Genomic DNA, 13,993 nt, shown 5'->3' with positions numbered 1-13,993 from the left:
ATTTTACCAGTCTTCCTCATTTGTATGTACCTCCTTTCCCTGACTCCTGAACGTTACTAATAAAATAGCTTCATTTATTAAGCACCTGTTACGCAGTGTGTACACACACAGTCAGCCTAGTTGATCCTGATAGTAACCTAATGAACAAGTGTTGTTCACCCCATTTTACAGCTGGAAAAAAAGAGGTGCCCTGTTCTCCTCAATGTTACCTGGCAGTCGGCATCAGAACCACGGGTTGAACCCAGATCTATAAGACTCCAAAACCCATGCCTTGATCTTTCACACTGAGAACTTTTACTCTTAACTACTGCTGCTCTTTGGATAAAAACTAAAAACTTTTAGGGTATAAAAGGACTACCAGAGCATCTAATTTACCATTGAACAATGCCTGGTACATAGGAAGCACTCGGAAAATATTTGTGAAATCAAGCGACCCCTAATTGTAAAAACCAGGAAACTCAGGAAGTCACTTGACTAAGGTGCACCGGCTAAAGAGAAAGTCAGTATTGGCTCCTGGGCCAGCAGCTTTGCAAAGTGGTCCAGGTATCCCTTTGCAGACTTCTGTGCTCCAGGAGCCCATGACACATATTCTGCCTTCACATAAAACCACCGGTCAGTTAGAATGCAAGAAACATCATGTAATTTTTAAAGAAATCGTTTGCCCTAAACAAATGTGTGTACTGTGTTATACTGTTGGCTGCAGTGGACCAGGCTCTGTTTTTTACTTGAAGGAAATGCCTCTCTTAGAAAACATGCTGTGGGGTTAAAACTGCATGCATTTCCTGAGGCTTTTCTGAACTCTCGCAGTGCACCTGAAAGTTCTCTTCCAAAATGTTGTCCTCATCTAGTAATTGAATAATTACCCTTACCCTAGGCCTTTATTGACTTTATTCTCTGAATTATTTATTCCGTTGACAAAGCAAGATGACGTGCTCGTCATGGGAAGCAAGCTCTTTGCCCGTTTTCATAATCTCATTTACCATCCCAAACCTCTATTCCTATTGCATTTCCTTCTGGTTAGAACTCCGCAAAGTATAATGATCAAATTGAACAATGTTAATGGTCCCACGTGCCAGGAAGGTGGAACAGCTGGATGTCTGCCCACTTCCTGCCAAGGCATAATTAATTCTCACTAAGGATTTGTTGCAGACTTTCTGAATTAGCTTCTGAAAGCATAATACTAATAGCTACCATTTGTTGAGTACCTACATTAACTCTCTGAAAACCTTCTGAGCTAGATACTGGGATCTCAGGACACAGAGACTTGGAGAGTTCAGTGACTTAACCCAATCTCTCACAGCTAGCAAGTGTGGGAAGGAAGCAGAGGGCAGGGTGTGAACTCATTTGTTTATCCTGAAGCCTGGGTTCTTTCCCCTCTATCACCCTACTTCTTCTTAGTGCCATTGGTGTATTAGGTGGGAAAGAGTTGAGGCCCAAAGTTTGATCTGCATTATTTGGGGGCTAAGACTTTAGTGGATGATTTGCCTCTTCTAAGCTGTCTTCCTCCTTGAATATTCTTACAGCTGGAAAAATGTGCTCAGGACCTGGGAAGTACGTCTAAAGCAGTGGGCTCCTCCATGGCTCAGCTCCTGACCTGTGCTGCTCAAGGCAATGAGCACTACACAGGTGAGACTCACACCCTTCGTGATGCCCTGAGGCCAGGTACAGACCACTGGGCTGGTGCGGGGAGTTTGTTGATTTGACAATGAACCTGACTTTTTTATTTCAGCAGTTCAACACACATTTTTCAAGCACTTTCAACATGCTTGTTACTGGGCTTGATGCTAAGCATACAAAGACTAATCAAATATGATTCCCCCAAACTATTTGAGTCACCCCTATTAGACTATAAGCAGATGGTAATTATAGACCTCTGCAACTGTGTATGTCTCTTGAAATCCCACTAAAGGAGAGAAAGAAAGAAAAAGTCAAAGAAAATGAGAGAGAAGAAAACAAATAAGATCTCAATGAAGTTGTCGAAGATGGAAGGAGACAGATGAGTGGTAACTGAGAGACCCCAATAAATAAAAACCTAAAGGTGTCCAGGGATAGGGAAGCCAACAGGAAACAAGCTGATTGGTGCTGCAAAACTCTGGGAGGGTTTGAGCCCTGGAAGCACCAGGTACCCCTGAACCAGGAGTACTGTATAAGGAACAGAATGTATAAGGAAAAATACCTGGTGATACAAAAAAAAAAAAGAATGTTATCATAGTAGGAAGTCTGTTTCTATCTAAAATGGAGACATCAAGAAGTTTCAGTATTAGCCCATTACTTGAAAATGAGAACTACATCAGGACTTCCCTGGTGGTGCAGTGGCTAAGAATCCACCTGCCAGTGCAGGGGACACAGGTTCGAGACCTGGTCTGGGAAGATCCCACGTGCCACGGAACAACTAAGCCCATGCACCACAACTACTGAGCCTGCGCTCTAGAGCCTGTGAACCACAACTGCTGAGCCCACGAGCTGCAACTACTGAAGCCCACGTGCCTAGAGCCTGTGCTCTGTGACAAAGAGAAGCCACCACAATGAGAAGCCCGCGCACCACAACGAAGAGTAGCCCCTGCTCACCACAACTAGAGAAAAGCCCGCCTGCAGCAATGAAGATCCAACACAGCCATAAGTAAATAATTAAATAAATCCATCCATCCATCAGAAGAAATCTTAAAGAACTGAGTGGCTCTATAAGTAGGAATCAGGTGAAGAGGAGATGGATTGTTGCTTTTGTTATATAGTAGTACGGCTTGAATTTTTTTTTTTTTTTTGAAATATACATTACTATTAAAGAATAATATACATCCAGAGGAGAGCATAAGTCCTAAATGTATATCTTCATGAGTTATCCCAAATTGAATGCACCTGAAAAACCCGCACCAAGATCAAGTAATGAGCATTTTTTGGCATCCCAGGGGAATTGCTGGGTCTTAGGCTGTGCGGCCACTCAGCTACAGTCCTTCCTGCAGTATCTGAAAGTTCCACTTGTTCTACATCCTGGTCACCACATCTGCTTTGTCAATATTAGCCATTCTGTTGAGTGTGTAGTAGAATCACATTATGGTTTTAGTTTGCGTGTCCCTGAGGAACAGTGCAGTTGAGGACATTTTCAGTTTATCAGCCATTTGGATACCTTCTTTTGTGAAGCATCTCTTCATGTCTTTTGCCCATTTTTTTAAAATATGAGTTTTCTGCCTTTTCCTTATTTATTTGCGGGAGTTAGTTGTCACATATATATGTATTTCTTGTATCTTGTGGCTTACCTTTTCACTGTTTTAAAGGTGTTTCTTGATAAACAAAACTTAAATTTTATATAGTCCAATTTACACTTCTCCTTTATGGTTAGTGTTTTTGTGTCCAACTTAAAAATTTTGCTTCTCCAGGTCATGAAGATATTCTCCTCTTTTACAGTCTAAAGGCTTTGTTGTTTTACTTCCATATTTAGAACTACGATCCACCTGGAATTGAGTTTTATATGTGGGCAAACAGGGTCCTAGTGTAGTTGTTTCTGCACCAGGACATCCGTCCATTTGACCCAGCACCACTTTGTGAAGTGACCCTCCTTTCCCCAATGGTCTTGAGTGCCATTTCATTATAAATTAAGGGCATAAATGTGAGTCAGTTTCTGAACTTTTGCTTCTTTTTCATTGCTTTAATTGCCTGGTCTTACCTTAGTACCATACTTTCCTAATCATTGCAGTTTTATACTAAGTGTTAATATCTGATAATGTGAGTCCTCTGACTTTGTTATTCTTCCTCAAGTTAGTGCTGACTTTCCTTGACCCTTTGTATTTCCACATCTATTTTAGAATCAGCCTGCCAATTTGTACCCTCCCCCCCAAAAAAACCCTTTCACTTGTTTTTTTGTTTGTTTTTTGATCGGGGTTACCTGAATCTGGGGATAATTGAAATCTTTACATTACTGAGTCTTCTAATCTGTGAATGTGGTATATCTCTACATTTATTTAGATTTCCTTTCTCTCAATACTGTTTTATAGTTTTTTGCATAGGGGTTTTTGTTTTGATTATAGTGTGCGTCATAAATCTTGTCCTATCCTTTTACTTTCAGTTTTTCTCTATGCTTATATTTAATGCATGTGTATGCATACATACCTATGTGTATCATGTAGTTGTTCTTTCAGAGGGGGAGGAGTTGTTTGTTGGTGTGACAGTATTTTCCTTTCAATTGGAGTATTTGGTCTGTTTATATATAATGTAATTACTGATATATTGAGGTTTGAATTTGTCATCTTACTATTTCTTTTCTATATGTCCTACCTATCCTAGGTTCCTTTTTCTCTCCTTTCTTGCCTTCTTTCAGATTTATATGTGCTTTTTAAAATCTATTTCTCTTCCCTTGATTAGTTTATTAGTTGTACATTCACTGCCTATTCTTGAACAATTTTTTAAAAGTATAATATAAGTTAGTATGTTTACCTCTTCCTGGACAGTGCAAGAATCTTGGGACACTTAAACTTCATTTACCTTTCTTCCAACTCATTCATTGTTGTTGAGTGCTTTAATTCTACATATATTTAACCTCATCAGTATTGATTAAATGCTCCTCCGTATTGACCTTTCCATTGCTGTTCATTCCTTTCTGCATCGCAATGTGTTTCCACCTGGGATTATTTCCTGTCTGCCTAAAGAACTCCCTGCATTAATTCCTTTAGTGTGAGTCTGCAGTGACCAATTCTTTCAGTTGTTGTTTGTTTAAAAATGCCTTTGTTTAGCCTTTATTTTTGGTAGATAATTTTACATATTGTAAAATTTTAGGTTGGCAGTTATTTTCTTCCAGCATTTGAAGATGTTATTCCGTTGTCAGCATTTGAAGATGTTATTCCGTTGTCTTCTGGCTTCCTTTATTTCTGTTGTGAAGTCAGCTGTCACTTTACTCTTCTGCAGGTAATGTGGTTTTAGTTTTCCCCTCTACTACTTGTTTTTTGAATTTTCTCAGTCTTTGGTTTTCAAACACTGTGCCTAGAGGAGTTTTGTTTTGTGTCATTTTGCCTATTTATCCCACTTTGGGTTTTAGTACTCCTTAAAGATGGAATTTGCTGTCTTAGATCAGTTTTGGAAAACTCTCAACCACTATATCTTCAAATGTTGCTTCTGTCCCATTTTTTTCTCTCCTCTTTGTACACTCCAGTTACCCCCTATGTTAGATATTTTCACTGTTTTGTATGTCTCCTATGCTCTTTTCTATCTTGGCCATAATTTTTCTTCTCCATGCTTTATTCTGTGTGGGTTTTTATTGGATTTATCTGCAGCTCACTATTCCTCCTACCTTCAAACTCTTCTATTGAGTTTTTAATTTTAAATGTCATATTTTTCAATTTTATAATAACCTTTTGATGGCTTTCTTGTACTTTCCATTTCTCTGCTGAAATTCTCTATCTCGTCATCTAATTTCTTCAACATAGTTTTTACATTTACTTAAAGTCCAGGTTCAATAACTCCGATGTCAGGATCACTTATGGGCGTTTTGTTATCTGTTTTGTTTTCTGGTTTTTTTTTTCTCTTCTTGGTTTTCAACTATTGACCTTATCTCCTGATGTTTCTGACTTTTTTTAAATTTAATGCTAATCATTGGTATTTACATTGTAGAAATAATTTGAGGCTCTAGATTGTGTTTTCTTCCGTACGGAGGGTTAATCTTTTATTTTAACAGGTGGTTAAAAAAGGAGAAGATCACCATAATATGAGCGGAACCGAACTGATTGGATATTGCAAAGTCCATTTCCAGTTTACCTTGTAGGGTGTAGCTCTTTGTGCCTCCTGTCTAAACATCTGTGATGTTTATGAGGGCCATTCTGATTGTTGAGCTCAGAACTATGCTGCTTTTATCTTCCCATCCCCATGCGATTTCAGAAAGTTTTGCTCAGCCTCTCAGTTTCTGGGCAATAGTTTACAAATTAGAAAATGCCTTGAGGGGGAAAGCAGTGTTGTACTCACTTCTCTGTACTTTCTTTCTCTTTCAAGGTCCTGGCTTTCTTTACCTTGGTTCCTTGGTATCTCTCCAGTGCCTTCAAACAGATGTTTTGTCTGTATTTTTCCAGAGTTTCTAGTTGTTTCTCTGAGGGGGGAGGGTTCATCTGCAATAAGTTATTCTTTCCATCACTATAAGGAAAATCCTCTTTGGTTCTTCAAAAACTGTGTATATTTATTACTTTGAAAATAAGAGCACAATAGGAGCACAAAAAGAGCTATCACGGCATAGTGTAATATAGTACCTACAACAGTAAGAATGTACAATTCTGTCCTCATGAGAGGGTGAGGGAACGTTCCGAAGCAGAACTGACACCTGATCCGGGTTTTAAGGATTATTATGACTCACTTAGCATTCAAGGAGAAAGAAAAGTATATGTAAATTCTTAAAAGCTTAGGGCATATGAGAGATGTAGTTTTAAGAATTTCTACACATTCCTGAAATCTTGCCAGATTTTGTGTAGATGATGAAATGGATTTTTAATGAAGGAAAGACTGCTTTACAAGTTATGTCATCCAATACTGATAACATCCAGGATGACAGACTGTCTAGTTGATGTCTGAAAAACAGCCTAGAAGTAGCCCCATTTCATTTTGGCAGGCGCCAACTAGGTGGTGGTGGACTTGGGAACAGCATATGTGAAGTCCCAAAGGCAGGAGAAGAAGGCTGATGAAATGAAGTGAGAAGGATCCAAGTAAAAGGCAAGGAGGTAGGGAGTAAGAAGATAAGGCTGGGAAGGTCGGCTGGGGTCAGACTATAAAAGGCCTCATAAGCCAATTTAAATAAATTGAAATTGAAGCTCAGAGCATGTGAAAATACTGAAGAATTTGCATCTGTGGGCACAGTCTCGATCACCCTTAATGCACTTTGCCCTTATTTTCATGCGCTGATAAATTGGAGGGAAACAAAGTTGGAGGCAGGGAGACCAGTGAGAAGGCTGTTGCATTCATCCAGGTAAGAGTTGTTAGTGGCCTATAGTGGAGATGAAGGATGGATTAAAGAAAAAGAGACCTCACGGTTGTTGGTGATGGATTAGAAGTTGGTAGGAATGGGAATAAGGAAAGCAACACAGACAGCTCTAAGTTTAGCCTGATAGCTGAACGAAGAGTTGTATGAATCACTGTGATGGAGACACAGGGTCATTGGCAGGCATGTTGAGGGCTGGAGTTTAGGGATGCCTGGTTCAACTTTATTATTATTATTTTTTTTTTTTTTTGGCTGCCCTGGGTCTTCGTTGCGGCACACGTGCTTTTCGTTGTGGCACGTGGGCTTCTCTGAGTTGTGGCACGTGGACTCGGTAGTTGCAACTCATGGGCTTAGTTGCCCCACAGCATGCCGGGTCTTAGTTCCCTGACCAGGGATCGAACCCACATCCCCTGCATTGGAAGGCGGATTGTTAACCCACTGGACCACCAGGGAAGTCCCAGGTTCAACTTTAAATGGATTCAATTTGAAATCCCTGCAGGATATCCACGGAGAGGTGCCCATTAGGCAGCTGGATATTTACCTCTGGAACTCAGTAGAGAAGTCTGGGCTGGAGATAAATATTTCTAAATGTTTAATGAAATGATAATGATTGAAACCACGGGGGGTAGCTAAGTTTGCCTAAGGGAGAGTGGTAGAGTGAGAACAATTTTATCAGATATAACCCTGTGGAACCCAAGTATTTCAGGAGAAGGCTGAGCGTTAGAAATCCTTGAAAGAAACGAGAACATGCAGCCTTGGAGAGATCATGGAAACCAGGAGAGAGGGATGTCTCTCGACTCACAGAGATAATTGCTGCCTGGAAAGACACTGCAGAGAGGGACTTAAGAAGCATCCACTGGCTTAAGGAAAAACAAGGTCACTGCTCTCCCTGTTGAAGGCAATTACAGGAAAGTTGAAGAATGGATGGGAAGCACGGAGAGAGCACGAGTGTGGACAGCTTCTCCCTGGGTGTCAGTTCCCTCGTCCACACCTAGGATACGTGGGATACTCAGAAGTTAACACATGAGCTGCCACTGGACTAGCTTCTAATGCAGATGTGGTTTTATTTGGCCAGTACAGTGTTCAAAATGCATTTCTTCTCGGCTGAGTACAGTTACATAGACAGAACCCTTTCCAGATCCTTTGGGACAGATTAAAAACTCTTGCATACTTGGTTTTTACCTTGTGAGCTTGATACGTGGTCTAATGCTGTCTACACACAATCTACGTGAATTCTGATCAGGAGTAATTACTATTACAAAGAATTCCCCTGTATTTCATGTGACTAATGTGTCTCCTTAAGACTGTTGCTGAATGTAATTTGAGATCTAGACGTCAGGAATACTGTGAACGTCCTCTGTGTCTTCCAAGGATTGTGGTTATTGAAGCAGGGAGTCTGCTTCAGTGTTTCCCACTGGCAGTTCTGGGGTGTGTTGCACGCTTGACTACAGGAACAATTTTGGGGGGGAGGGTGGTGATTGCTCGGAGATATGACTCTGATGATTCTCATCATTACCATTGAGAATATTGCTGTGAATTCAGCCACGTACAGCCTTGGATGTTCATTGGGCTCCCTGGCATCTGGTGGCCTTGTTTCATCCTTCTGTTGGTGTGGCTTCCACTTTCCAGGAAACCTAATCCCTCCAAAGAGGATTCTTGATATGCCTTGAGATTTCATAGTGAGTCTTCAGCAGAAAACACGTGGAGTGGATATACCTCGGCTTTTGGAATTCCGCTCTTCTGGTTTCTGCCTTTTAGAAAAATTGTCTGAGTCTATAAAAGGCTTTTCAGTAAATAATTTTTTCATGAACATGACTTTTCTAATTGCATATGATAAATGTTTTATTCTTCCAAAATAATACAACTCAAATAGAAATAGATTCAAGAGTCCACGTGGTAAAGAGGAAGGCAAGAGGAGAGGTCTAGAAATCACAGCCTAGAATTTTCAGTGGTCACAGCTGTGATCTCAGCCTCTTCTATAACCTGTAGGAAACCGAGACCCAGAGGGAAAAGGCGGCAGCAGTTTAGTCCACACAGCTGGTCAGTAGCAGAGCTGGATGAGGTCTTAACCACACCTGGTGGGTGCCCTTCTGAGCAAGGATGTCCTTCCACCCTGTGCCAGAAGCTTCAGCATAATATGAATCGGGAGATTAGGTTTGACATAAACACACTACCATGTATAAAATAGATAGCTACTGGGAACCTGCTGTATAGCACAGGGAGCTCAGCTCAGTGCTGTGTGATGACCTAGATGGGTGCGATACAGGGGGTGGGGGGAGGTCCAAGAGGGAGGGGATATAGATGATTCACTTTGTGGTACAGCAGAAACTAACACAACATTGTAAAGCAATTATACTCCAGTAAAAAACAAACAATAAAACCCTCCTTGATGTCTCCAAAAAAAAAAAAAAAATGCAGTGACTCTTCTCTTTGGCTTTTTTCTCTCCTTCACCTTGGCTTTACCTATCTTTATGCTTTCTCCTCTGCCATATAAAACACTTTGTTTAAAATGTGTTCATTCCACATGCTGCACTCAGAAGTACCATGTGATAAGTGGTAAATTGGCAGCTTTGTAATTTGCCTTGATTAGATTGTAGAGTTATGTCCCAGTTATGTGACTTCCTAAATATTTACAGATGAGCCAGTCTGCAATGCTGGGAAGTTGTTTTATAGATCCCCAGGGCCTTTTGTGTTCTTTCTTGTATTTCGGTGCCTCATCCCTAGTAAAGAGAGGACCACCTGCTGCGTCTTTGCCCACTCGGCTGAAGCAGCGGCGGTAAAGACCACGCTCAGGGGTGCCTAGAGACCATCCAGCCGAAGGCTTTAGATATAGTCACCTCAAAGTGTAGTGAGAGAGCAAGTCATCTGTGAATTTTTCATGCGGATGTTGTATGTTCTAACAAGAATCCCTTGTAGTTCTCTATCCCAAAGAACACTGTGCAGAGTCTGACCCCGAAGTTAAGAAACTAAGAAACCTCAGATCTAAAGGTGTGTCCATGGACAAGATGCTTCTCAGCGCTGGGCCTCATCTGAAATGGTTCGATGAGATGAGCTTTGAGGCTGGCCATTCTGCGGTTCCCCAGGTTCTAGGAGCCTTTTGTTACGTGCCTTGGCATTTCCAGTCTCCTTCCTTTTCTTGGGTGCGCCAAGCACTAGGTACCATGTAGGAAGGCGCCTCTTCTTTCTATGGGAGGTGGCGCTGTAGTTTTTAAGGACTAGTTTATATGCATAGTTTATCGCCGAATCCCATCATCTTTAGAAGTGAATTTAAAGATGAGCAGGCACTTCGCAAAAGAGGATGTCCAAACAGCCACTGAGTGTATGAAAAAGTGCTGAACATCGTTGCTCACTGGGGATATAAGAATTAAACCTCAGTGAGGGACTTCCCTGGCAGTCCAGCGGTTAAGACTCCACGCTTCCACTACAGGGGGCATGGTTTTAATCCCTGGTCGGGGAACTAAGATTCCTGCATGCTATACACCCACCAGAACTGGATAAAATAAAAAATCTAACACTAGTAAGTTTGGGCCAGGACGTAGAGCAACTGTAACTCTCATATAGTGCTGGCGGAGTGTATAATGGCAAAACCATTCTGAAGAAGTGTGGTAGTGTCCTCCAAAGCTAAATATATGCTTACTCTATGACCCAGCAATTCAGGTCCTAGATTTAAATCCAAGAGAATATGTCTACCTAAACACAGGGATGAGAACTTTTCCGGTAGCTTTATTCATAAGAGTCCACACAGGAAACAATCCCCAAATGTCCAGCAACAGAAGAATGGATAAGTAGACGTTGCTGTGTTCCTATAATGGAATACGACACAGCAAGAAAAAAGCAATGTACTGCTATGTGTAACAGCATGGGTGAATCTCACAGCATTATGGTCAGAGAAAGAAACCAGACACAAAAGTATGCATACAGTGTGGTCCCATCAACACGTAGTTTAAGAACAGGTAAAACTAGTCTAAGGTGATAAAAGCTAGAATAGGGATTACTTCCAGTGTGAGAGGATATTGACTGGGAAAGGGCACAGGTGATGGAAATGTTCCATCTCCACATGGATGGCAGATACGTGGGTGTACACATGGGTACAGATTCAGTGAGCTGCCCAGGGAGACTCGTTCACTTTGTTGCATGTAAGTTATGCCCCAATAAAAATGACTGGAAAGAAAAGTGAATTTGAATGATTCATCTGTGAGTTTGATACTATGCACTTGGTATTTTAGGTCTAGGGACGGGGTCGTGGGAGTGACAGGAACCAGAGGGAAATGGTTTTTAGCGTGGCATTTGTTGTAACGTCCCTCTTGGAGCAGCCCAGAGCCAATGGCTTGAGCTACTTCTTTGAGAAGGACATCAATTCAAATTTTATAAAAAGCAATTTGGAGCCCACCTGTGCCAGGCACTGTCCAAGGATTCTCTCCTTCCTAGAAGGCTCCAGTCTAGAGGCTTACCCCCAAGTAAAAGTGTAACTTTTGGATGGAATCTAATAGAAAGTCTGGCGGGCTCTTTTTTTTTTTTTTTTTTTTTTTAATCCCCAGGGGTTGCTGCTCGAGAGACGGCCCAAGCTCTGAAAACGCTGGCCCAGGCCGCCCGGGGAGTGGCTGCATCTACGAGTGACCCCGCGGCTGTGCGTGCCATGCTAGATTCCGCCCGGGACGTGATGGAGGGCTCGGCCATGCTCATCCAAGAAGCCAAGCAGGCCCTGATCGCACCTGGAGATGCGGAGAGTCAGCAGAGACTAGCCCAGGTAAGGCCCAGAACTGGCAATCAAGGTCATCGCTGAGGTGGACGCGTGGACAGGCTGTTGCCCGGTGTGAGCAGTTTTGGAAGCCTTGCCTGGTAGCCCCCATAACGTGAGGCGTGCTTAATTCCGTCAACAGAAAGTATGGGGGGGCTTTGTTGAGACCTGCCGTTAGAACGTGAAGGACCTGGACACAGCACGTCTGTTTTGGGCCTGTGTGTGCTTACGTATATCCCTCTTCCTAGCCTGGGAGGTGAGGTAGATTGGCTTGGTTTAGCTACTCAGTGCTTTAAACTCTCTCTAGTGCCTCTTCAGATGATTCCTACCAGAGAGCGTAGACAGGGAGCCTCACACATCCTTAAAAGGCAGCGTGTGGGCAACTCCAAGTTGGTCTGGAAGTGCTCAGAACATTCCGCCTGCCCTTGGGCAGGGCGTGGTGTGGGATGATGACACCAGAGGGTCGCTGAGCATAAGTCCATCCCAGGGCAGGCTAACTGTGATCCAAAGGGCTCAGGGCCTCCTTCCACCTCCGGACCTCTGCAGGGCTCTCTAGAAGGGAGCTATTTCTCTTCCTCTTGGTGTCGGATATCTTTGTTTCAGAACCTGACAGAATGTTCGGGAGTTGTATTTGAGCCACAGTCAGGACTTGGCCTGGCCTTGGGAGCAGGTAGGGTGTGCTGTATCACTGTGTCAGACCCTGTGCTAAGATAGGATGTTAACCCCAGTGAGAGGCCTAGATGAGGAGATTTATCGGTAAACAGTATCACGTCCATGCTGGCAGATCAGTTCCCCATCTCTTCTAGCTCTGCATACTGTCACTGCTCACTCCCAACACATGTGCAAGAATGTTTGCCCCGAAACCTGCTTTCTGATGGGGCTTTTCTCCCTCTGTGTATTCAGGTGGCCAAAGCCGTCTCTCACTCCTTGAATAACTGCGTGAATTGCCTCCCTGGGCAGAAGGATGTGGACGTGGCCTTGAAGAGCATCGGGGAGTCAAGCAAGAAGCTGCTGGTGGACTCGGTGAGAGGTGTTGGCTCGGGAAGGGGCACCTGGGGGACTGGTCTCACCTTAGGTGTGGGTGGAGTCTCCTCCCCTCTAGGGGACCTCTGAGCAGCTAGCCTTTCCCTTAGGAGTCCTGTTTTTCCTGCGGATTTGCCTTTTCCTTGTTTTGCTTTCTGATCAGCCGAGTTCCCAGGTAGAGCTTCTAAAGTTGACTTTTTCTTTGAGCCCATGTTGCTGTTTGCTCTCGGGTCATCCCAGTAAGACAGGAATGGGGGGAGGGGGTATATGATCATCTAACTTCTTATCAGGACATCTCAGGCAGTGGCAATCAGGCGATAAAGGGATACAAGTGTGAGCAGTCTGTGGAATTTCACTTGGGGGCCTGTTCCCTTCCCTGTTTTGTGAGTCCCCTTTGCGGGTACTTGGCCTTGTTCATCTTTGGTTCTTCTCTGCCTGGTGCCTGGCATATACCAGGTATGCAAGCAGTGGGTGTGGTGTGACTAATATCTAGCTTAACTCTCTGGAACTTTTCACAAACAGTTACAGTTCTGCTAGTGGCACTTCTGTGGAAAAGCTATTCAATATATTGTTAGCAAAGAACAACTGATGAATAAAATTGATGGCTATTAGTTTAGAAGACTAGGATTTAAAGTTTCATAGCATCTGCCTTTTAGTTCCAGAAAGCTAAACCTTTGAGAGTTTCCATCTGAGAAACCCAAGATAGAGTGCTGGCTCAGAGAGTGGATCCCGAGTCAGACTGCCCAGGTGTGAATCCTGGCTCTGCCACTTAGGAGACCAGAAGCCTGAGGAAAGCTGTCCTTACCATTTTTAGATCCACTATGTCTAGCGCTGAATAGGTGTTCAAGAGAATGTATATATTTTGAAGGTCAACCTTAACAAGGGCTCAGACCACACAGAGCCTTTTAGTCTAGATGACTCGCAACTGCATCCCAGGAGAGTCTGTCTTCTTCCCTCTGCAACATACTACCTTTGTTTCTCCTACGCAAAGTAGAACTTCTCCTGCAACGTGCCTTCTCTTCCCATAGTTACCTCCGAGCACGAAGCCTTTCCAAGAAGCCCAGAGTGAACTGAACCAAGCAGCGGCCGATCTGAACCAGTCTGCAGGGGAGGTGGTCCATGCCACTCGGGGCCAGAGCGGAGAGCTGGCCGCAGCCTCCGGGAAGTTCAGTGATGATTTCGATGAATTCCTCGATGCCGGCATTGAGATGGCGGGCCAGGCTCAGGTGAGGCTGGTGTGGCTGAGTGGAGTTGACCCTTGCCCCTCTCTGTCGACTCTGGTGGAC

At 43.2% G+C, this 13,993-nt stretch overlaps 1 protein-coding gene across 8 annotated transcripts in view; it reads left to right on the top strand.

Moving 5' to 3' along the window:
• Positions 1-13,993, top strand: part of TLN2 (talin 2) — a 446,766-nt gene that overhangs the window by 328,874 nt on the left and 103,899 nt on the right. For 7 of the 8 annotated variants that reach the window (XM_057543408.1, XM_057543401.1, XM_057543402.1 and 4 more), the window contains 4 exons: positions 1,524-1,662; positions 11,485-11,693; positions 12,588-12,707; positions 13,736-13,933. In XM_057543408.1, the coding sequence (XP_057399391.1) occupies positions 1,524-1,662; positions 11,485-11,693; positions 12,588-12,707; positions 13,736-13,933 (666 nt within the window). The remainder of the gene's footprint in view (positions 1-1,523; positions 1,663-11,484; positions 11,694-12,587; positions 12,708-13,735; positions 13,934-13,993) is intronic. The other variant, XM_057543407.1, reaches the window with a different exon arrangement.

The sequence above is a fragment of the Balaenoptera acutorostrata genome, chromosome 3 (assembly GCF_949987535.1).
Source record: "Balaenoptera acutorostrata chromosome 3, mBalAcu1.1, whole genome shotgun sequence".
In the NCBI taxonomy this organism is placed as follows: Eukaryota; Metazoa; Chordata; class Mammalia; order Artiodactyla; family Balaenopteridae; genus Balaenoptera; species Balaenoptera acutorostrata.
Note: the sequence above shows the minus strand (reverse complement) of the source record. Positions and strands in the feature narration are given on the sequence as shown.